The sequence below is a fragment of the Pristiophorus japonicus genome, chromosome 8, assembly GCF_044704955.1.
Source record: "Pristiophorus japonicus isolate sPriJap1 chromosome 8, sPriJap1.hap1, whole genome shotgun sequence".
NCBI classification, from domain to species: Eukaryota; Metazoa; Chordata; class Chondrichthyes; family Pristiophoridae; genus Pristiophorus; species Pristiophorus japonicus.
In genome coordinates this window covers 82,139,512-82,163,520 of record NC_091984.1, presented here as the reverse complement: position 1 = coordinate 82,163,520, position 24,009 = coordinate 82,139,512, and the positions used below count along the sequence as shown (strand labels likewise).

Below are 24,009 nucleotides of genomic sequence, written 5' to 3'. Positions count from 1 at the left end.
TAAGAAATGTGTCCTGACTGGGGATTGGGCGCCCGCACACCGAGCATGCCCCGAGGAGGTCAGACCGTTCCACAGACAGATGGATGAGCTCTCCATCCAAGCCAACTGCTTACTATGGGGCAACTGGGTAGTTATGCCCCAGAAGAGCAGGTAGACACTCATCAGGGAACTCCCAAGTCAGATGTTTGGTGGCCTGGAATTGATTCAGACCTGGAACACTGTTCGCACGACATGTGCCCAGCTGGGTAATGCCTCCAGGGAGGCCCGCTCAGCCCATAGCCCTGGCCCACCAGGCCATGGTCACGCATTCATGTTGGCTACGCGGGCCATCATGGGAAAGATGTTCCTTATTGTGGTAGATACGTACTCGAAATGGAACGAGTGCATCATTCTGAATTCATGCACGTCATCCACCCCTGTGAAAGCCTACGTGCGATCTTTGCAACCCACGGCTTGCCTGACATCCTGGTTAGTGATCATGGCCCATGTTTCACAAGCTACGAATTCCGAGAGTTTATGTCGGGCAATGGCATCAACCACGTCAGGACTGCGCCGTTCAAGCTGGCCTCCAATGGCCAGGCAGAACGTGCAGTCCAAATCATTAAGCAAGGGATGCTCAGGATTCAAGGACCCTCCCTACAATGCCGCCTATCGCGTCTCCTGCTGGCCTATAGATCCCGACCGCACTCTCTCATGGGGGTATCGCCCGCAGAGCTACTAATGAAACGGAGACTGAAAACTTGGTTGTCCCCCATTCACCCAGACCTGACTGACGTAGTTAAGGGCAAGCGCAAGTACCATGACCGTAATTCGAGGGGGGAGATGTATAAAAATAAATGATCCTGTATTCGTCCTCAATCACACCATGGGACCCAAATGGCTTGAGGGCACTGTAATTGACAAAGAGGGGAATAAGGTCATCATGGTAAAACTCAACAATGGTCAGATATGCTGCAAGCATTTGGACCAAATAAAAAAAAGATTCAGCATGGACACGGAGGAACCTGAAGAGGACCATGAGATGGAGCTCACAACACCACCAGTGAACGAGCAACAAGAGCAATCAGAAGAATGCACAGTCCCTGCAGTCAGCCCGGACAGGCCGAAATCACCACTGGTGACAGACACTCACGTCAATGTCCAACAACCAGAGCTCCAACTGCAGCGCTCCACGAGGGAGCGTAGACCACCTGAAAGACGAAACCTATGATCCCATTAAGACTGGGTGGGGGGAGGAGGAGGTGATGTCATGTATGTAACCACAATGTAACACCACTGTATTACTGTATACACTCAACCTAGATGCACACTTTGACCACAAGGGGTGAACTTGTGGGAGACACTCCTTACTTGACCACACAGGTATAAAAAGGGAGGTCCCACGCAGGGTCAGGAGTCCTGTAAATAAAGAGTTAAGGTCATAGAGTGACCTTGTCCCCAGAATGTGCCTCGTGTGGTTTCATACTGTAGAGTAAGGACTTTCCAAAGAGTGTAAGATTTTTCACATTGAAGTTGTTTTGTAACTTTATAAGTGATTTTAAGTTTTTAAAGTGATCTTAGTCATATTAAAAAGTAAAGTTTGATCAAATTTGTTGTATTACACTAATGTTAACTTTTCAATAAAATATTTTTTCATTAAAACTGAATCATGTTCCATTAACACAACACAACATAGGAACAACTCCAAAAAACAAACATGTCCATGCTCAACAGTTGTCGCAGAGCCCTCAGGCATCAGTAATTGAAGCTTTCATGGATGAGCTGCTGGCGCAGGGCTCGAGCAATCGTTTGAGTACGATGGACCGCCCTCGTGCTCCGGCATCAGGCACTTGCATGCTTTCCTGATCGTCGTCATCATCCTCATCCTGCTCTTCCAAATTACTATCATCAGGCACTGGCCCCTCATGTGGGTCTTCTGGTTCCACAACCAGCTCCTGCGGCCTCATGATGGCTAAGTTATGCAGCATGCAGCACACAACAGTGAACTGACCAACAATCTGATGAGAGTATTGCAAGTGGCCTCCAGAATGGTCCTCTCTATAATGCTGCGCATCGCAATGTGCACCATGTTGTATTGATGGTCAGTTTCCGTCCGTGTTACACGTAGGGAAGTCATGAGCCAGGTGGCCAGGCTATACCCTTTGTCTCCTAGTAGCCAGCTCTGCCCTTCTGGCTGCTGCTCAAACATGTCAGATATAACGCTGTTGCATAGGATGAACACATCATGGATGCTGCCAGGGTATCTCGCATCGACTGACATGATGCGCTGCTTGTCGTCACACACGAGCTGCACATTAATGGAGTGGAAACCTTTTCTATTCCTGTGCTGCTCGGAATCCTCCACCAGGTGCTCGCAAGGCGATGTGGGTACAATCAATGTAGCCCTACACCTTTGGGAAGCCAGCAATCCTGGAGAAGCCCACAGCCCTATCATGCATTGCTTGTGCGGTCATTGGGAACTTGATGAAGTCATTCCTCCGTGCACACAGTGCAGCCGTGACCTGGTAAACGCAGGTATGTTATTGCACGTTGAGAGATGGTGCACACATCTCCAGTTGTAGCTTGAAATGATCCCGAAGCATTGAAGGCAAGTGCAGCCGTTAGCTTCACTTCAACAGACAAGGCAGTCAGCATCCTGCTTCTGGGCTGCAAATCTGCTCTCAGCATATTACAGATCTCAACGACAACTTCTCTGCGGAAACGCAGCATTTTGACACAATCAGCCTCGCTCACGTCCGACTTGATATTGCCGACGTGGGTAAGGTCACCTGCCCATCAGCCTACGGGCTATGACGTTCCTGGTGCGGTGAGCTCTAATCAATTCTCTCCTATGCAGTGAATTGATGGCAAACCATTGCATAATCCGTGGTGTTGATAATGCAGCACCCATAATTGAATTACAAATTTAACTTTTAAACTTGCTGGCTGGCTCTCCCTCTCGTCTCCTGACCGAACAGCCTGCAGCCTATAAAAATAACTTCACAGCTCGGGAGGCGTTGCCTGCGTGTGTGGCCCCAACCGTGTCCCGCCCGTCTCCTGGCCAACAGCCCAAGTCACAGCGCAGCTCGGGAGACTGCTGTGCTGCTGCTGCTTCAGACAGGTAGGAAAATTCAATTTTTTTTATTATTTGCTTTATTTATCATTTATTATTCAGGATTGCTCTTTATTTGAATAAGTTAGACTGTTGAATGCTTGTAAAATTTAATTACTTCCCTTCCCCCCACCCAACCCCATCTCTCGTTCCCTACACCTGATTTGTAAGTGTAGGCAAGGTTTTTCTGAGCGTACAAAAATCTACACTTATTCCATTCTAAGTCAGTTTGGACTAAGTTTTTAACTGCCTAAACTTGCAAAACAGGCGTAATTGGCTGGACACGCCCCCCCCCCCCCTTTGAAAAAAAATTTGTTCTAAAATGAAACTGTTCTAACTGACTAGAACTGGAACAAACTAAATGCCGAGAATTGCAATTTCTAAGATGCTCCATTCTAAACTAGTTGCTCCAAAAAAAAATAGGAGCAACTCAGGCCGAAACCTGACCCCATTGTTTCTATGCAAGACCAATTACTCAACTTAAAACACAACAAATGCAATTAGACAAATTTAATTCAAACCACTTATTTTTTCTTTTTATTGGTGCTTGAACATGACATGTGATAAAGAACCATTGGAAGATTTATTTACATACACATGGTCTACAAAGTATTTTTCTCGTCTCCAATGAAAACTATTACACAGGGCTAGATGAACAAGCTGATGACCTTAAGCAAATTAATTGTCACTTTTACCATTTACAAATATCCAAAACTTCCCACTAATGAAGTTACCAAAACCCCACCCAGATATTAGCAATCCAATCAAGTGGCCTCAGCTAAATTTTTCTTTAAATACGGGAATCGACTAATATAGGCTATCAAAATTTAAAGGCAGACAAAATTCTGTAGAATTTTGAATATAACTTGTTTTGATAAAACTATAGGCTTGAAAAATGCAATGAAATTAATTTACACTCCTTATTTCATGTAATCCTGTAAATGTAACTACGATGCAGATTAATGCCACTGTCTATGAAGATCTTGTTGCCCATGAAAGTCACACTGATAAGTCTAAGCTCAGAGGAATCCTGCACAAATCAAATCTTCCAATATTTCCAGAGCTAATTCCCCAAAAACTGCAATAGATATTGGCCACCTGTTCCTCAAGTTGATTTTATACAAACTACAAATAGAAATGGAAGTGTAGACTTGCTGGTTCTGAAAGAAGGTGTTAGAAAGATTAAAACAGTAAAATCTTAAGAAACTAGATCACTTATGCAATAAAGTGTATGCCCTGAAATTAAGAAAAACAAACCCTTACTTGCCTAACTTGTCTGGTGCCTGTAAGATAATCAAAGAAAACAACAAAAACTGAAGAAAAAGGATCCAATAAAAATGATATCCACATTTGCACCAAGTAGGCAATTACTTGGTACGTTTACAAACAAAATTAGAATTTTTGCAGAATACTTACCTTCCTCTAACATCTAACATAGCTGAAACCACCTTTGGAGTTCTGAAAAGCAGAGCTTCTGTTTGACAGTGCAAATACTATTTTCTTCTAACCAGGTTTAAGATTAGAGAGGTATATTAAGCCATAACAATCCATCAAGAATGAAAGACAATTGATGATTAATTTATTTTGAAAAAGATAAAAAGGCCCTCAAGATCTCCAACTGACAGATCTACTCAACATTTTAAACGTTTAAAAATGGTTGCAAATTGAAAATGCACTAATGCAGAGGAAAATGGTTTTAAAAAAGTGTAAATATCAGATATTGTGCACTCAATTGGTCAAATGTGGAACACTTTTCCAGTTTTTAATCAGTGTCAGCATTCCCAGATGTGTAAAGCTCTGGTTAGCTATCTCCATTCTGTCCCAAAAGTAGATCTGAAATTATTGTCCGAGAAGACTCTTCCAACAATACCATGACATTATATCAATTTCTTACACCAGCTGCAGTGGCTTCTGTGGCAGACTAACCATCAGTAGGCAATTTTTGCAGTGGTGTACACCAAGAACTGCATCCCAACTGCTCAAGCTCTTTTCACTTTTGGCACCTATGTTTAAATCCAGTCCAGGACAAAGTGAAAAATACCCCCCTGAATTCAAGGATCCTGAAATAAAAGGAGAACCATTCAATGCTGTTCCATACAGTTTTTAAAAAAAATTATAAATTTTAAATCTAGATTTCTGTTTCAAAGTAAATAAGTGAACACAATCCAAAAATAAAGGATCCTCATAAGGCTGCAGATTTCTGCAATTTTCCCTTCTGCCCCTTCAGAGGACAAGGTAAATGGGAAGCTACAAAGCTGTTTTATAATCAGCAATAGGCACATGAAAAATTTGGATGGAGTAGAAATATTTATAGGGATAAGTCAAGAGGGGGCAAAAAAAAAAAAACCCTGTATTTTTTGTTTAAAGTACTCTAATATTGTCAAGCATCCCAGAGTGGTTATATAGGGAATAACAGTTGCAGTGACTCCAAACTGGCCAGAACTGCAGGATTCTGGACAACATGCTATTTGTTTGAGATGCAGATTTCTCAACTGACAGCATGATTTTCCAGAATCCTACAACTCTGGTGTGCCTCTCAGACTGGATTCAATTTGCCCCCTCTCCAGTTTCCTATGGAAAGCACAAGGATCACTTAAAAAAGGTGAACATAGAGGGAGTCCTGTTGCAAGGATCTGAATCCCAGGAAAAATGGATACATTTAATGAAAATGGCAAACAAAATGCTGCTGAGCCCAATATTGTATTCTGGTTCACAGCATGTCAAAATATTTTGAACAAGTACTCCACTAGAATTTCCTATCCCTTTAAAGTGTCTCCTCCTCTAAAGGCCACCTGTAGTTCTGCCACATTTATTGTTATTGGTGGTCTGGAACTTCCAGAAACCCTCTGCAGTATCATGCTGTAGGTGTACAGATCTATACATAACGTACACTTCAAAATTCACTAATCTTCATAGCCCATGTAACAAAAATGCATCAAAATCAGTTTTATGTAGTCCCATGAGAAAAAACTATTATGGCTTAATATACTATTTAATAACCAGGGTATAATTTCTAACACAAACTTCCTAAAGCAACAATAGGTTTAAGATTACATCAGCAAGACTTCATCAGGACATATGCCCAGATCTTTTTTTAATGTCTTCACAACATATCAGGTGAATTTGCTCAAGACACTAATAATTTTAAAATAAGTTTCATGCATTTTCCAGAAATTACTGAATTTTTAAAAACTGCAGATCTTAAAACATTATTTCTGTTTAGAACTTGAACGGGAGCCTGAGTGAGAGGATCCAGAAGACGATCCACTGCGTCTGCAAAAGACAAAAAATCAACAAGGTGTGCAAAGCTGAGTTTAGGGAAACTGCAGTTACATCTTGTACAAAGTAACCCTTCTAAATTAAGATGCAGAAAATATGCATCATTTATATTATAAAGCCCACAACCTGTGTGAAGAAGCATCCTTCTGGCATTTTAATTCCAATAATCTCGTTAACAAAATGAGTTGTTATAAATGGGATGGTTTCTGCAGTCCTGTTAAATTCTATTAATCCTGTAGGCTAATCTTATTCTACAGAAGCCCAAACCTTTCTGCAGACCAAGATCTTGAGTCAGAACGTCTAGTTTTTTTGCGGCCACTGGAGGAAGATGACCTGGAACGGCTGCGTTTTTTGCCTCTTTCAGAGGAAGATGATGATCGAGAACTTGAGCGAGACCTCTTCCTTGGAGATGAAGACCCCCGGCGTGATCTGGAGCTGGATTTTGATTGATTGGGAGAAAGTTAGATTTATGCCAAATAATATTCCAACAGATTCAAGGTTACATTTGACCATTTATTTGGTTTTAATATTACTGGATGATTCAGTACAAGGTTATCACTACAGCATGTGGAGTTCCGAACAAGCAGCAAATATCTTCACTTCATTAAGATTCCTACAGTAATGAAAGCCAAATATTTATAGATTCATATTGTTTGAGACCCAATAGAAAAATGTTAGCAGCTCAAAAGTATAATATCTGCATGGATGCAATTATGCCTATTGAGCTATTAATGCATCAACTTTCATCTATCTGGCAAGAGTGATGAGTGCAGGATAGACCCGAGCACAAATCATAAAAATAGAAAGAGTGTTTTCTAATCCAGGGATGTCCAACCCGTGGCCCTTAGTAATCCAGCAATCAAAACACAGCAACTTAATCCTATGTGCACTTGTTTTTTTTTTAAATTTGCTGGTTTTTCCTGTTTGAATTTTGCAGGTCTGGGAGGCCTGCTTTTAGCATTGTTGTCTCACTGGTGGATTAATTGTATATTAGGAATAACTAGGATCTGTTAGTGTCAGCAACTGGAGATATATGCAAACTAAATAGGAACTTGGGATTTAAATCCTGTGTACACTTACACAGTTCACGAAGACAAAAGCTTGGACAAGGCTGTTCTAACCCACTCTACCACCCAGAACACAATGAGAATTTAGACAGGGATGTCAAGTTTGGGCCTATTGATAGAGCATACTGCTGGCATAGAGACACAGTGAGCATGTGACAGTTACATAATGGTTCATTTTAGGCAGTAACAGTCATTCCAGTAACTGCAAGAACGAGCTTCTGAATATTTTACAAAAACTAAAGATAAACCTTTTCAACAACGCATTTACTGACACAATGAATAAAATGAAACTGTATAGCAATTCCAAGAGTCTGTGAAGCAAATACGGAATTATTCACTCTTCGTCAGGTACAGCAGAGCCACCTAATGATTTCTTTTTTAAAAAACGGAAATGACAGCACATCAAGTTTTGAACTCATGGTATCTACAAGAGTTCTATATGCTTCGCCAAAACTGTATAAAAGGATTTTACCCTTACTTCTTCAGTCCTTTAAAATAAAGCTTGGCTGAACAAGGTACTTAAAGATAATCGACTTCAAGGACAGTGGGAACTGAATGTGTTTTTAAAGAAGCAATCAAGGAAACGACAGCACCAGTTCTGATGTTTCAGTTCGATGACCTTTCATTAACTGTTTCTTTTTTGTACTCTTCTCTCTTAACTGTTCCATTGTGGCCAGCCAGGAAACAGAAACTGTGCTCCTCACAAAGAGGAGAAAATTAGCTAATCACCATAGGTTACTCTAATGCAACTTTTAACTGGCTACAAGCAGCACTGCAAAAAAAGTCTGCTGAGAAAACCTTTTGGCTTTCCTTTTAGCTGGGGAGATGCACATGGTACAGAGATTATGTAATCGGGATTATATAACAGATTCTGTCTGATTACACTCCTGTGAAGTGCCATGGGACATTTTACTATGTTAAAATCGGCTATATAAATGCAAGATGTCGTTGGTGGGATTGCTTTTTAAAAATACCCGTTCCTCAGCTTCAATCTCAATTCTGTCCAGTTTAGTCACTTCCCTCTCGTCTATTCTGTCAAACTATTTTTGTTTTCAGTCTATTTGCCTTCCTAAATACCTCATCAGCTCAATTATATATTGGGTCAAAAGATACACAACTCATTAGATCTAATAATGATTCGTTCATCATCATTCCACAAATTCTTTCACCAGAGCCGAAGTGCACAAGCCACCATAAATTAGTGCATTACTTCAGGATGTAACAGTCTACCGTGTCCAGTCAGATTGGTGCAGAGGGCCACTAGCTTTTACACAGCCTGTACTTGACTCAAACTGGGACTTCAAGATTATTCAAAGACGGCAGCAGGCACTTGAGTAGACATACACAACGTGCATTTTTATGGTGCTTTTAACATGCAGGAAGATGTCTCCGTGTGATACAATTAGGAAGACAAGAAATATACAAGATGTATTGCAACTTGGACACTAAAGTGAGAAGTTAAAAAAAGTTAAAGATCAAGGAGTTAAGACAAGGATGTCAAACTCAATTTACAGGATGGGCCTAATTTGATATCCTGGCACTTGGCGGAGGAAACACTCTGCTAAAGTTATTTGAACACACTGGGACAGACATTAGTATGTATTTCACTGTTTTTGGGCATAAAATGGGATCAATGTATACTATTTTCTGGGTGCAAGGTCGAGCCCCTAATCTGCGCAGGTAGCATGGCCACTGCCATATTGGTCCTTAATGCTTTTAGGCATCACTGGTAGCTGCCTGAAATCAGCATTGGATTCATTTAAATATGTAAAGGTTCCAGTGCCGGTTCAGGACTTTTCTGTAGAATGCTTGAAAAACCTAGGTGGGGCATGTGCCGTGCAAGCTCAGACTGTGTTTCCAGTTCTACAGCGGCCAAAACAGCAATCCCGTTGCTGAAGTAGTAGTAGGGAAAGAGTGCCTTTCCCAGCTCCAAAGCACTACTGCGAGCCACTGCCAGCCCAGCAATGCAGCAGGCCCCAAATTGTTCCCCAACTTTGGGCAAGCTGCCTCTGGAGGCACAAGTGCCAGTAGCTTGTCTCGATCATTAAAATGAGGCTCGAGCCCCAATTACAGATGAGCATTGGACCTTAGCTGCAACTTTTGAGAGATCCAGAGTGAGGAGATGAAGGTTGATGGGGCATCAAGCCCCGAGTTGCTGCCCTGAGAGGAGCTGAGGGAGAGGGGCTGCAACTGGCAGCTGTGCCACGCGCTGAACCCCCCTCCACTCCCAGCACGATGTAAACGTGGTTGGAGCTTGTGATACAAAATCAGGATATTCAATTCCTCGAGCACAGAGAGAATCCTCTATCTCCATCCACTTGTTCCCCCAATCACACCAGTGAAAATAATTCATGATGACTTATGTAAAGTCCCCAGGTTTCATTCACTGTTACTGGCTATTCCTCACTCAGCACTGCTCCCACTCACCATGTTTTTGTTGCTCCAACTGTGCACTTTGCCCACCCCACTACATTCCCCAGTTACTTTCCAACTCCCCCATCCCACACAAGCCCAAATTGCACGTCCCCTATTCTGCTACTCCTTTCCCCATCCTCAACACCCAGTCTCTTATCTCCCCCCACCCCCCAAATCTCAACTCCTCCCAGAATCCCAATTTTACCAACCCCACCCCAGTTTCCATCTTTCTGATCTGTTGTTCTTCCAAGACCAGGTATATTTTTACACTTGGGGAATACATTCAACTTGTGGCCGTCTATTTTTCACTTGAAAAATGGATGGCCAGTTGAAAATTCGGGGCAGGGCACAGACGGCCCGTTGTTGCCCAAGGCCACCCGATGCCATATTCAGAAAGGCTTGTAATTGGCCGAGCAGGCTGCCTGCCTGCAACAGGCATACAGCTAACTATCCTATGCAAGTGAGGCCTTGCGCTAGTTTTAGGACCCAGACGAAAAATTCAGGCACAAATGGATGGAGCTTGTGTTGCACAAGTTCCACCTAGTTGCATCAGGTATTGAATGACCTAACCAGCGATTCTTAAAGGACCACTGGAGGCTGTTCAAAATTACTGGCACGAAACTTTTAAAAGTTACATATTTTAGGAGCCAGAAGGAACAGGAGTGCGCCACCTGTCTTTACAAAAATACAGCGGGTTGCTGCCAGCTCAGTCCCATTCCCCCCCTCTCAAGACCTACTTGTAGGCCAGCTCGGTGTTAGGACTCTGCCAGAATGATGAGCTGCATTGGTATGACCGTTTGCACCTGCATCTCACTGCTTCTATTCAAATGAAACCTGTTGCCAAATTTGGCTCTATCCTCGGGTTAAGACAGATCAACACATGGAGCAATTGCTCTCCCCCTTACAGCAAGAGGACAGTTTAGCAGTGAAAGCATTTGTACAAATTTAAAAATATTAAAAGTTGATCAGTGACAAATGTTTTAGATAGCTTTGAGAAGCCTCAGAGTTCCTCAAAGTTGTGCAATAAAAACACAAACTAGTGGTGAAAATGCCCAAATGGACATGCATCAATAAAATCCCTATCCTGGCATCACCAGAGATAACATTCAAAGTGGCCAAGATCTTGCTCTTAAGAGATATTAATGGTCAAATCCTTTCAAGAAAACAAACCGTGCTCTATTAAATTCAAATGGCAATAGATTTGTAAAAAGTTCACGTCTGGAACGTTTAATAAAATAATTTGTTGAATTACAAGGGTATTGGTATGAAAATTGTTTTCCAAAAATTATATACTTAAATCAAACAGAAAGAAATACTGGTGATAGAACAGAAAGAACGGAGAACAAATATGAGATCTAGAAAAAGCATATTGTTTTTGCGGTATACACAATGTCCTGCAGTTCCTCCCATGCTAGAATATGCTACTGTATGTGGAGGATAACAAATGCAGAAGAACAGTTTGTATCAGAGACTAAGGTTGGAATAATCTAGGAACAATATCACATCATGCATCAAAAAGAGACAAAATTTTAACATCGACTTCTAGACTTAAGTTACAATAAAGATCGGTCACATGTGTTGAGCAATGCTGTAGAACTTGTTAATTAAGCAATGCAATTTTCTTCTGTATGAAGTTGTAATGTAACTGAAAGTCACATAATTTCATTTTGACTTAATTTTATTGTTCCTTTATAAATTCTGCCAAATATGCCACTCCTAAACATGGAATGTATTCTCAAATTTCTAAACTTTTAAGAAAATGATGCCATACTTGCTTCTTGCAAAAAACAGCATATATTCTGGAAGTTTTAAATTTCACTTATGTTGACATGATTGCATTCTCATAGGGTTCGGTATTGCAGATTGTGTACATAAATCATGACTAGTCAAAGCATGTTTTTGCTTGATTTTAAATACTTTTGTTTAGGTTCAATGTTACATACATAATTCAATTCAACTTGATCTCTTGTGTAGTTGAGAACATCCTGAGGTATGAAATATGTACAAATCAAAAGTTTTCCACATCACATACTTGATTGAAGAGAATGTGCCAAATGGAACAATACAAATTGCAATGTTTGAAAAGGCCAAGTTTCCTGATGCATGCTAATTGCTGTGCCACAGGATCAAACACTAAACTCATCCAAAGATTTAAAATGTACAAACTTCGTGGATGTCACTTGTAAAAAAAAATATTGCTCTACATTTAAAGTTGAATTTGCACAATTTTAATAAATGAAAAACATTCCAACACTTATCCATTAAAGGCTGCATAGCAGGCTGCCAGTAGATGTATACAAGTAGAATTATTTGGTTGTTAAAAACAGATACAAACTATAAATAATTTAATTGAACAGAGAGAAACTATATTTCGTGTGTCATTGCTGCAGTCATCATATTATGGCCCCAATTTATAAACTGCTAGGAAGGGGATGGGCTGATATTCAGAAACAGAAGTGCACCTAAAAAAGATACGAGGTATTTAAGCAGTACTTGACGGTTTACTTTATCCAGTGTTGGAGATGAAGCAAACCCAGGCCCAGCTTAATAATTCATTATGCAAGATCAATCCAGAACAGACTCATTGAAAGATTGTGACAACTAACTGGAGTCAAGGATGACCACATGTCCTCCATGAGCAAAGGGAAGGGCAAAGTAGAGAATTTGAACAACAATCTGACAATACAAAGTATTTAAATAATTGCGTGAAAGAAGTGCTAAAAGAGGAACATATAGCTGAGGAAGCTATTCATTTTAAGCGCTACAAACTTGTGGAAAGTTGGCCAAAGATAAACTGACTGTAAAACAAAGTAAATGCTAGAGCCAGAGAGCACAATTAAGGGAAGATTGTCCTCCATCACTAGTACTTCCATAATATTCTTGGAGTCCATATACAACGATGTTTGTTACTTGTCTCTTCAAGGTTGTGCATGGTCATCCATTTTGGACCAAAAAAGGAAAGATCAGAGTATTGTTTAAATGGTGAAAAGCTAGGATCAGTGGATATCCAAAGTGATTTAGCAGTCCACGTACACAAATCACTAAAATGTAGTGGCCAGCTACAAAAAAAAAAAAAAAAGAGGTCAAGGCTAATGGAATGTTAGCCTTTATATCTAGAGTCTGGAAAATAAAGGGGAATTAAATTTTGCTACAGCTATACAAAGCTCTGGTTGGACCACATCTGGAGTACTTCTAGGCACCACATTTTAGAAAGGATATACTGGTCTTGGAAGGAGTGCAGCACAGATTCAATAGAATGTTACCAGGGCTCCAAGGGTTAAATGATGAGATTGCATAAACCAGGCTTGCATTCCCTGGAATGCAGAATGTTAAGGGGTGATTTGAATGAAGTTTTTAGGATTTTAAAAGTAATTGAGAGGGTAGACCAAGAGAAACTTTTCCCTGCTGGGAGAGTCTAGGATAAGGAGCATAATCTTAAAATCAAAGCCTGTCCATTTAGGAGAGAAGTTAGGAAACACTTCCTTCACACAAAGGGTAGAAGAAATGTGGAATTCTATCCCACAAAAAGCAGTAGATGCTAGCTCAATTAATAATTTAAAATCAGAGATTGATAGATTTTTGCAAGCCAAGGGTATTAAGGAACATGGAGCTAGGATACAGATCCGCCATGATCTAGCTAAATAGCAAACAGGCTCGAGGGGCTGAATGCCCTATTCCCGTTCCTATATCGTTCCATTATACTATATTAATAATGTTTAAATCTATCCTGTTAATATATACTTGCGCAACCAGTAATTAGTATCAGTAACAGAAATTGAATAAAGCTTCTGCATTGCTGAAATTTAATGACTGACCAGTCAATCTGCTACAATAGGATTCCAATTTTACCATCAGCACTTAGTGTTAATGCAAATCTACACATTGCACACAGGTATGGCCCTGTAATACATTACATTGTTCCATTATACAATTAATATCATGCTAAACAGACACTGAGGATGTTTGTTCTTAATTAGAGGTCAAGTTTTCATTTTTTAGTCATCTATTAAATCTATGAAAAAATAATTTAAACATTCAAATGATTTGGGTCAGAACAAGATCGCATTTCATCACACTTTTTGCTATTAAGCAATACAGATCAAAAACCTTCCCCACAGATGTTGATGGTTATCAATATTTGTCAGGTTCTATAAATTTCTCCTGTCCTATTGCTTCACCGCCAAACCATGAATATTAATGGGCTGGGGTGCAGTTCACTGCCTTTAACAATTATATTATGGGCTCTTTGAAATGGTCCTAGCAACACGAAGATTAGAGTTGAGAAAATTCCATCCATTCATGTGAAGAGATTCTGTAATTTGGCCCCAATTATCCTCTCAAAAATGCTTACTCATACTGGTGGTACAGTTCTGCAGGTGCTAGTTGTTCTCTGGCAATTTGCCCAAGTAGTGATTCTCAATGTGGAGTTTGGGCATCAGAGGGAAGAGAAATCACAAGGAGCACAATCCACATACTCAACTGAAAAAAACATTTTCCAGCAGGGGATCACTGCATAGTAATTAGAAACATTGGTTTATTTCTTTGCCCTCTCTAAATAAATTAGGTGACAAGCCTAATTTTAGCATCCCTACTGCTGTCCTGGTCAAGATCAGCTAAGACTACATAGGATGTGGATCAAACCAAGGACTTTCAATGCAATACACTTATCTATTAAGTTCAATTTTTTTTCAAGTCTATGCTAAATCGTTCTAGGACAAATAATTAACAACTAAAAGGCAATGGGGTAATAATTTCACTTTTACGCTCGCCAGACCCCAATTACAATAAGGGGAGCATGCAGAAAAAAAAAAAAATCACAGATTGCTGAGTGCAGAAACAGAATTTTTTATCCCAAATTGCTATTGGGCTCGAGTCATTATTGCAGGCAGAAAACTAAAATGTTGAATAATGCACTGACCCTTGCAGGTTATAAAATATCCTCAGGTTGAAGCACTTCCAGCAATGAAGTCAACTGTGGTCCTATGTGAATGGCAATGGTAACAGTGATGGAATGGAAATGTCAAAAGGAGCTTAGGTGTCCTTGCCCTAGAAGTACTTTTTAAACTCTCCTAGAAGGAGAGAATGTTACCCCATTCACCTTGACTTTGACCGGGGTGATCTAGATTGACCTCTGGAGCTGGAACGTGACCTGGATCTGGAAGTGGTAGAACTTCTGGTCCGGGACCTGGAACAAAATGGCAAATATTTTCCAATACCAAGTTCAAAATATAAACTGCATAAAAACTGGAATCAGTAGTACTTCTTGTAATTTCACAAAATCCACTACCATCCACAAAAGAAAACAGAACAAATCAGCCTAGTAGATAAGATGAGAGGCCAACATGAATTAAGCCACAGACTTTCCTGAGGCTCTTTACATAATCAAAGTACAACGAGTGAAACAAATTCTCAGGTACATCACAAAAGGACCTCATCACTCTCCACTTTTACAATCATTTGGTCACAGAAAACCATGTGTATTCTTTTAGAATAGCTGGTTAGTGAATATCAAGTGAGCTTTTAAAAAATATGTATTAAACCAAGGGTAGCTATAAAACATGAGATGAACATCCATTTAAAGGTCTGTACCACACGAAGAACTTTAGAATGGTTATTTAGAAAGCTTTTCTACTTCCTATAAACAGGAAGCATCGTTAAAATTCAATCAAAACTGGTTACATTTCAAAGAAAAAGGTACAAAATAAAAGTACAGTTATCTCCACAACCACATGGAACATGTACACTCAATCAAGCAGTCTGTTTGGCTGTTTAGAAAAGTGCTATGAGCAAGAAACAGGGCAGCATTGCCTTTAATTTCTCATCCTTTCCTCCTCCCAGCTTACTTTGGCCCCAGTACAAGTTATTTCTGGATGTACACAAACAATTAAATTACTTAAAATTATTAAAACAAAAACTGCCAGTTTCACTTTCATATTTATATGGCCAAACTCACTTGATCATACTTTTGTTAGTTTTCTAGATAATTTTGTATGTAACTATCTTCATATCAAAACCAATTACTTCACTATGTAAAATAGTCAAATATTACAGTACATTAATAGTCTCAACCATTGTAAATCAGGTTATTACATTATTTCGTGCTTTATATTTATATAAAATGACTTGGACGAGCATAGCGCAAGAAAAAAATTGCAACCACATTAGGAGGCAGTCCGAATAAAGAAGAACGATGTATTCATTCAAAAGGATTGGGAGTATTTTCAACGAATCTAGCCAATAGGCAGCAGATGCAATGTAAAGTGGATAAATACAAAATAAGTTACTATGGCGCCAAGGAACCGAAAGAGGGAGCACTTGCTAAATGGAATCGTCAGAGGGATAATGTAGGAAAGACCCAGAATTTGCAAATTAAAAGACAAATAAATAAACTACTGAGCTGCATTAACAGTAGAAAAGAGCACAAGAGAAAATAAACTGTATTGTTGATGTACAAGGTGTGCCATCTTGAGCATGTACACAGTTTTGATCCCCAACTAAAAAGGGAGGACTTAGTACCCAAGAGAGTACACAGGTTTAAGTAACTAAGGTAATTCCAAATATCAAAAACGTAAGTTGTGCTTGTGCTATATGGAAAAGAGGAAACCTCCAAGTGATCCAACTGACATTTTTAATGATGAAAGATTAACATAACTGATCTAGTCAAAAGGGTTTAAAAAAGTGGGCACAAGTTTAAAAATGGAGTAAAAAAGGAACATGGGATACATTAACAGGGAAGACCACTGAAATGAATAGAAATAGATTCAAGAGGGCAACAGGTCACATTTGCTCATTTTCTTATTTTTAAACATGCTCTTGATAAAATATGTAGAGGAAGTCTTCCTTCTACAAGCTTCTGAAGACAAAAAGTGATTGAGGAATCGTACAGAAAGTAGGTAAATGAGATTGAGATTGTATTAGAAGAGGATTGATTCTTTGGGCCTCGGGCCTCACCCCCCACCCCTCCCCATTTTTAAAATGGGTTACATTATAAAAATAGGTCCCAGAACTTGGAAGCAAATACAGGTTTAGTATCTAAAAACAAAAAACATTAAGATCTATAAAGTTATGATTGTAATCTTTGATTCTGTGTACATAACTATAGAATACATTTGATACAACAATATTTTAAATGATCTAATAGAAGCCATCCAAAAGTAATCTCCTAAAGGAAGAAACATAACTTTAGATGCAAGACTTCAAAACTTCATGTCACATGAACAAACATATAAAAGAAAGAAGTTAAACTGATACTGACATTTTGCCCGGTGTCACCCTTGACCTGTACCCGTTTACCTGGACCTTGAACTGGAATGAGCAGTGGAGGAAGATGAAGATCGAGATGAGTGTGACTTGGAGCGACTCCTGCTTTTGGAAGGCTTCTTTTCATCTTCACTTGCATCCAGATTGTACTTTGAGAGATCACCATCTTCATCATCATCATCATCCTGGAAAGAGTTGAAAAGTTACACCTAGCACATAATGGAATGGACGTTCCATGTCTCTAAATTTAACATAAATTGTAATAAAAAAAAGATAGGCCTCAGTTACATGTTAGAAACAGCATTTTTTTTCCTTTTTCCCTTCTCAAACAAAACAGCTCCCTGGGCACATTGGTCTGGCACAGGCTTCCGATCATAATTGTATCTGTGGTCGGTCAACAGTAGTGATTCAATCAAGGAGAGTCAGCTTTCCTTGATACAGCCCAAAATGGAAACCCTGACTGGCTCACAACACTTTACCTAGTGATCAGCATCAGGAGACAAAATTCGAAAACTAGGTTGAAGTAACAGATACGTTAAAAGGAATAAAAGATGTCAGTGTGACAGAAATTAATCTGGTTTGTTTAATGCATCGTGGCATTGTCTTTTTCTCTGCTGTGCTACAAGCGAGGTTAAAAATCTGGTTTATTCCCAGAAAATAGCTTCTAAGAGTGTCTGAAAAGAAAAGTGATTGAGAAATATGATGGCAGGTTCTGCTTGATTTGATCTAAAACGGAAGAGAGCTTGAATTTCGTAACATCTTTCACACCTTCAGGAGCCCCCAAAGCACTTAATGAATTTCGAGCTCGGCATGTGCCGAGCTCTTTTTCCGCCGCCTTCGCCTCCATGCCCACTTCTTTGGCCAGGAGCTTTCCCTCCACACCACAGCTGATCCTTTCTCCCGTTTTCAGAATTCTTGTTCTACCCGGACCCCTCCTTCTGGCCTCTTAATTGCAAACTGCCGACGGGACATCGGTCTTCTGCTCCCCTCATTCACTCCAACCTACCTCCCTCTGAACTTGCAGCACTCCGCTCGCTCAGATCCAACTCCAACCTAGTCATTAAACCTGCTGACAAGAGTGGCGCTGTTGTTGTTTGGCGAACCGACTCTACCTTGCCTTTCGTGACCTCAGGAGATTCCAACAGGGTACGGTAGCATAGGTTTTTTTTTTTTTTTTAATTGATTCACGGGCTGTGGGCGTCACAGGCAAGGCCCGCATTTAGTGCCCATCCCTCAGTAACCTCGAGAAGGTGGTGGTGAGCCGCCATTTCAGGGGCAGTTAAGAGTCAAGCACATTGCTGTGGGTCTGGAGTCACATATAGGCCAGACCGGGTAAGGGCAACAGATTTCCCTCCCTAAAGGGCATTAGCGAACCAGATGGGTTTCTACGACAATCCGGTAGTTTCACGGTCACTATTACTAATACTAGCTTTTTATTCCAGATTTATTTTTTTAATTAATTGAATTTAAATTCTCCAGCTACCGTGGTGGGATTTGAGGGTCATGAATCTGTGGAATTCTCTGCCCCAGAAAGCTGGGGAGGCTGGGTCATTGAATATATTTAAGGCGGAGATAGACAGATTTTTGAGCAATAAGGCAGTAAAGGGTTACGGGGAGCAGGCGGGGAAGTGGAGCTGAGTCCATGATCAGATCAGCCATGATCTTATTGAATGGTGGAGCAGGCTCGAGGGGCCGAATGGCCTACTCCTGCTCCTGCTCCTATTTCTTATGTTCTTTTGTCAACTCTGACACCTCCTGCTACCTCCCCCCTGGACCCTCGAACAAGACCCCACCACTGAACATCAAGCCATCATTTCCCAGACTGTCACTGACCTTATCTCCTTTGGAGATCTTCCCTCCACAGCCACCAACCCCGCACAGTCTGCTTCTACCTCCTTCCCAAGATCCACAAACAGGACTGCCCTGGTAGATCCATCGTTTCAGCCTGTTGTTGCCCCACAGAACTTATTTCTTTCTCTCTCGACTATTTTTTCCTCCTTGTCCACTCTCTCCCCACCTACACCCATGACTCCTCCGACACCCTCAGTCATTTTAACAGTTTCCAGTTTCCTGGCCCCAACCGTCTCCTTTTCACCATGGACGCCCAATTCCTCTACACTTCCATCCCCCACCAGGATGGTCTGAGGGCACTCCACTTCTTCCTCGAGCAGAGGCCTAACCAGTTCCCATCCACCACCAGCCTCCTCCACCTGGCTGAATTTGTTCTCACACTGAATAACTTCTCCTTTAACTCCACTCACTTTCTCTAAATTAAAGGTGTTTCTATGGGAACCCGCATGGGTCCTAGCTATGCCCGTCTTTTCATGGGATATGTAGAACATTCTTTGTTCAAGTCCTACTCCGGTCTCCTCCCTCACCTCTTTTTCCGACACATTGATGACTGTATCGGTGCAGTTTCCTGCTCTCGCCACGAACCTGAAAATTTCATTCACTTTGCATCCAATTTCCACCCTTCCTCACCTTCACATGGTTCATCTCTGACTCTTCCCTTCCTCGACATCCCTGTCTCCATTTCTGGGAATAGGCTTTTGACCAGTATCCACTATAAGCCCACTGACTCCCACAGCTACCTGAACTACACTTCCTCCCATCCCGCATCCTGCAAAGACTCCATTTCCATTCTCCCAGTTTCTCCGTCGTATCTGCTCTGATGACGCCATCTTTCACACAAGTGCCTCTGGCATGTCTTCCTTTTTATTCAACAGAGGATTCCCCGCCATCGTGGTTAACATGGCCCGCAAGCGTGTCCATTCTATTCCCCGTACCCCTACTCTCAACTCTTCTCCCTCGCAGAGCCACGACGGGGCTCCCCTTGTCCTCACCTTTCACCCCACCAGCCATCACGTTCAATGGATCATCCTCTAATGGCAGGTAGTCATTTTGCTGCCATTCACACCCTATCCAGATTAACCCTTTTCTAACTTCTGTCATTACCATTTCAATTCAGCCCATCATCCCTTTTCTCTCTGACCTCTCCTGCCTTCCACCCTATCACAGACCTTCCCTTTTGTTCTCTTCCCCTCCCCCCTTCAGTCATTAAGAATGTGCTCTTTTCAAACATTTGGCAATTCTGATGAAGGGTCGTCGACCCAAAACATTAACTTTGTTTTTTTCTCTACAGATGCTGCCTGACCTGCTGAGATTTCCAGCATTCTCGGTTTTTATTAATGATTAAGGAATTTATTTTGTTAAAGTGTATTAACTCTTTCATTAGCAGAATATAGATGTGTCTGGTCAGGTGTGAGGGAACACCCATTTAATTCAAATACTTGTATTTTATTTTGTGTAATGTGCAATAACTTGCCCCTGGACCCGATGGCTTGCATCCTAGGGTCCTAAAAGAAGTGATTGCAGAGGTAGTGGATGCATTGGTTGTAATCTACCAAAATTTCCTGGATTCTGGGGCAGTCCAGCGGATTGGAAAACTGCAAATGTAATGCCCCTATTTAAAAAAGGAGGCAGACAGAAAGCAGGAAACTATAGACCGGTTAGCATAACATCAGTCATTGGGAAAATGCTGGAGTCCATTATTAAGGAAGCAGTAACAGGATATTTGGAAAAGCATAATTCAATCAAGCACAGTCAGCATGGTTTTATGAAAGGGAAATCATGTTTGACAAATTTGCTGGAGTTCTTTGAGGAGGTAACGAGCAGGGTGGATAAGGGGGAAGCAGTGGATGTGGTGGATTTCCAGAAGGCATTCAATAAGGAGCCACATAAAATGTTACTGCACAAGATAAAAGTTCACGGGTTTGGGGGTAATATATTAGCATGGATAGAGGATTGGCTAACGAACAGAAAACAGAGAGTCGGGATAAATGGCCTACTCCTGCTCTTATTTCTTGTGTTCTTGTGTGTTTATACATCGCCCTTAATGCAGCAAAATGTCCAAAGGTGCTTTAACACAAGTATTTGATTAACTGCTGTGAGTTTAAGAGGCACATATTTAAATTTAGACTAAATTGTGCTAGTCAATTTTGCAAAGTATTTCTCAGCCACTATTCAAATTGTCTAAAGCCATCAGAAAGATAGGTAAATGTTAACATTCAGGGACCCAGTCACCTGGTCCAGTTTACATTACAGTTTAGTACAGCAGAAGTAACCATGTTAATTTTCTGCATTCTGATGGGTAATTCAACTTGTAATTACTATATTTAGCACTTCTGCTCAAATCCATTTTCTGGTTGATAAATCTGTTTGGCAGTTAAAAGCAAAAATAACCATTTCCTAACTTTTGAAATAAATTCAATAATAACTCAACTATCATTGTGGGGAGATACCAAGTGTAAGTAAAGCAGGAAGATTTTTAAAAAAGTCACAAGGGCAGTAGTGTGTGGCAAACGATTAGCCTGACAGTAATGATTGTTCATAAAGTGATTCCTAAACTCAAGTTAAACAAAGTACCCCTCTCATTTCAATCTTTAGAAACAATGATATGCCTAATTATTATGTTTTATGTACTCCCTTGGGAGACCTGCCATTTGAGATTTTTGCTGCCTTGAGCTGCCAGCTGGAAAGATTATGGGGGTAGTGTACATCAACTTTAATGGGAGTAGGTGCCTATCTCAGAGGAAATGAGGGGAGAATCACAAGAGCTGCTCAACGGCATGAAAAAATGAAAAATTGGTCTTCAAGATAAAAATGCAGTATAAAAAGATGAGATTACAGTAATGGGAAATATTCTGTGCAGAATGCTTACCCTGGGCTTTGCTTTTCCTTTGTCGTCAAATTCAGAAAACAAGTCATAACTGCATATGATATATAGTTACATTTCCAGGAAAGCAGGCATTATATAGTCAAATTTAGGTTCAATAACCATCTTGAACTATTAACTTTTAAAATAAATGACAAGTTATGAAATGGCTATTTTGCCTAACCCTACAATCCTTCACTGAACTTCTTACTATTGCTTTCCTTCTTTATTATATAATAAATTTACTATGTAGGTCACAAACATTTTGACATCACCACTAGTGCAGAATCAATCCTGCAGCTACACACATACCACTAGATGGATATACAGAAGTTATAGAGTCTCATACTTATACCCACAGCAGCATTATTCAGATAGTCCCAGCTTCAGGACACTTTTTATTAAAAAAATAATTCTTGAGATGTGAGCGTCACTGGCAAAGCCAGCATTTATTGTCCATCTCCAGTTGCCCAGAGAAGGCAGTGGTGGGCCTCCTTCTTTAACCGCTGAGGTCAGTGATGAGAAGGTGCTTCCACAGTGTAGTTAGGTAGCAAGTTTCAGGATCTTGTCCCTGCAACGATGAAGGAACAGCAATATATGTCCACACCAGGATGGTGTTTGGGGAGTTAGGAAGTGAGCAACTATCAGCAAACAGCTCCATTTCGGACCTTATGGTGGATGAAAAGTCATTGATAAAGAACATAAGAAATAGGAGCAGAAATAGGCCATCTAGCCCCTCAAGACTGCTCCGCCATTCGATATCATGGCTGTAAGAGAAATTTGGCATTAGGGGTACCAGCGGGACAAGAGTTAAAGTGCTGGTTCCTGCACCGACCCATAAGGAGGTAAAAGGCCTCTCTTCAGCCTTGTACCAAGGCTCCATAAGTTATCAATTCAATAATATTCCAACAGGATACGATGTGAGAACCTAAACAGACATTGATAAGACCTTGCGAAGAGGCTCGAGGCGGACTCATGGGCACCAAGGAGAATCAACAAATTCTGACCTAATGAAGTCATTCTAGTCACGGCCTAAGCTGGTCACGAGGGTCTTGGCCTGTCAATCCAAAGTAGCACTAATAAGGTAGTCCAATTAGAGAAGTAGCACTGATAAGGCAGTCCAATTAGAGATTTAGGGAGGTCTTACCAGGGAACAGAGGGATTTTTGAAATGTATAAAAGTTGTATGATTGTGCTGTTCGGAGAGCATCTCCACTCATAGGCGGCTGTGATAAGAGGTGTTCCCGGACGTTCGTAATAAAAGATCATTATACCTTGCCATGCGTCTCTGCCTGCTAACTCCGGGGGCTGTTACGCGGGTTGGGGCGAGCGTCAACCCTCTATCAGGGGGCCCGCTCGTGGGAGGAGAAGCCTTCCCATTTTCCCTTACATTTGGCGCTGCGCGCAGGGTACAGACTTCCCGAACGGAACAATAACCCAGCTGTTGGGGTGAGTATGTTTTAATTTACCACCTTCAAGTTACAGCTGTGGCATTGTAAACCGCAAGGGAAGGACATCTGTACAAAAGAACCATTTGTAGCAGGTCCAGGAGGGACAGAGACGGAGGACAGGGACGATCTAGGGGTAGAAGGGGGTCAAAAGGTGCATCCTAAAACGCGCGCGTGGAGGTAGCCCGGCAGTGCGAGGGCAAGACGCAAGCGAAGATCTAGAGGAAGGTCTATTGACCCGAAGCGGTACGAGCGCACGGTGCAGGGACGAGACATATTGACCCAAAGCGTGGCAGTACGAGTGTACAGCGCCAAGGGAAGACATATAGATATAAATAACGTCCTGCATACCTAACACGAATTAAAGGGAGTGCCCAAGATAGCCCCGAAGAAGATGGGTAACACTGCTATTAAAAAGGCGAATAAAACCAATTGTAATTTGCGTAACTACGTAATGCCATAAAAAAGCTGATAGTAACTATCTTAAGTGACATATGGATCCAAAAATAGAGCCGGCCAAACAATTAATAGGCTTTGTTGAATGAAGAGACACTTTTGTGAATGTCTGTCGTTGAGTGAGAGTCCTTGTGTGAATTTTTGACTGCGGAATGAATTTTTCATGTTTCTGAAAGCCTGTTTGCAAAAATAGTGCAGCTCCACCCATTTTTCCAAACAGAGTGAAAGTTTTTTTTTTTAAACCCTTTGTAGGCCCCAAGTTTCCACATGATTTGCTCCT

General features: G+C 41.0%; 1 protein-coding gene across 4 annotated transcripts in view; it reads right to left on the bottom strand.

Moving 5' to 3' along the window:
- Positions 1-3,616: 3,616 nt before the first annotated feature.
- Positions 3,617-24,009, bottom strand: part of zranb2 (zinc finger, RAN-binding domain containing 2) — a 59,439-nt gene continuing 39,046 nt past the window's right edge. For 2 of the 4 annotated variants that reach the window (XM_070886974.1, XM_070886975.1), the window contains 4 exons: positions 17,146-17,297; positions 14,951-15,037; positions 6,638-6,805; positions 3,617-6,364 (listed from right to left, as the gene is read on the bottom strand). In XM_070886974.1, the coding sequence (XP_070743075.1) occupies positions 6,301-6,364; positions 6,638-6,805; positions 14,951-15,037; positions 17,146-17,297 (471 nt within the window). In that variant the 3' untranslated portion in view covers positions 3,617-6,300. Of the gene's footprint in view, positions 6,365-6,637; positions 6,806-14,770; positions 14,833-14,949; positions 15,038-17,107; positions 17,298-24,009 lie in introns of those variants that run through there. The other 2 variants (XM_070886977.1, XM_070886978.1) reach the window with 2 other exon arrangements.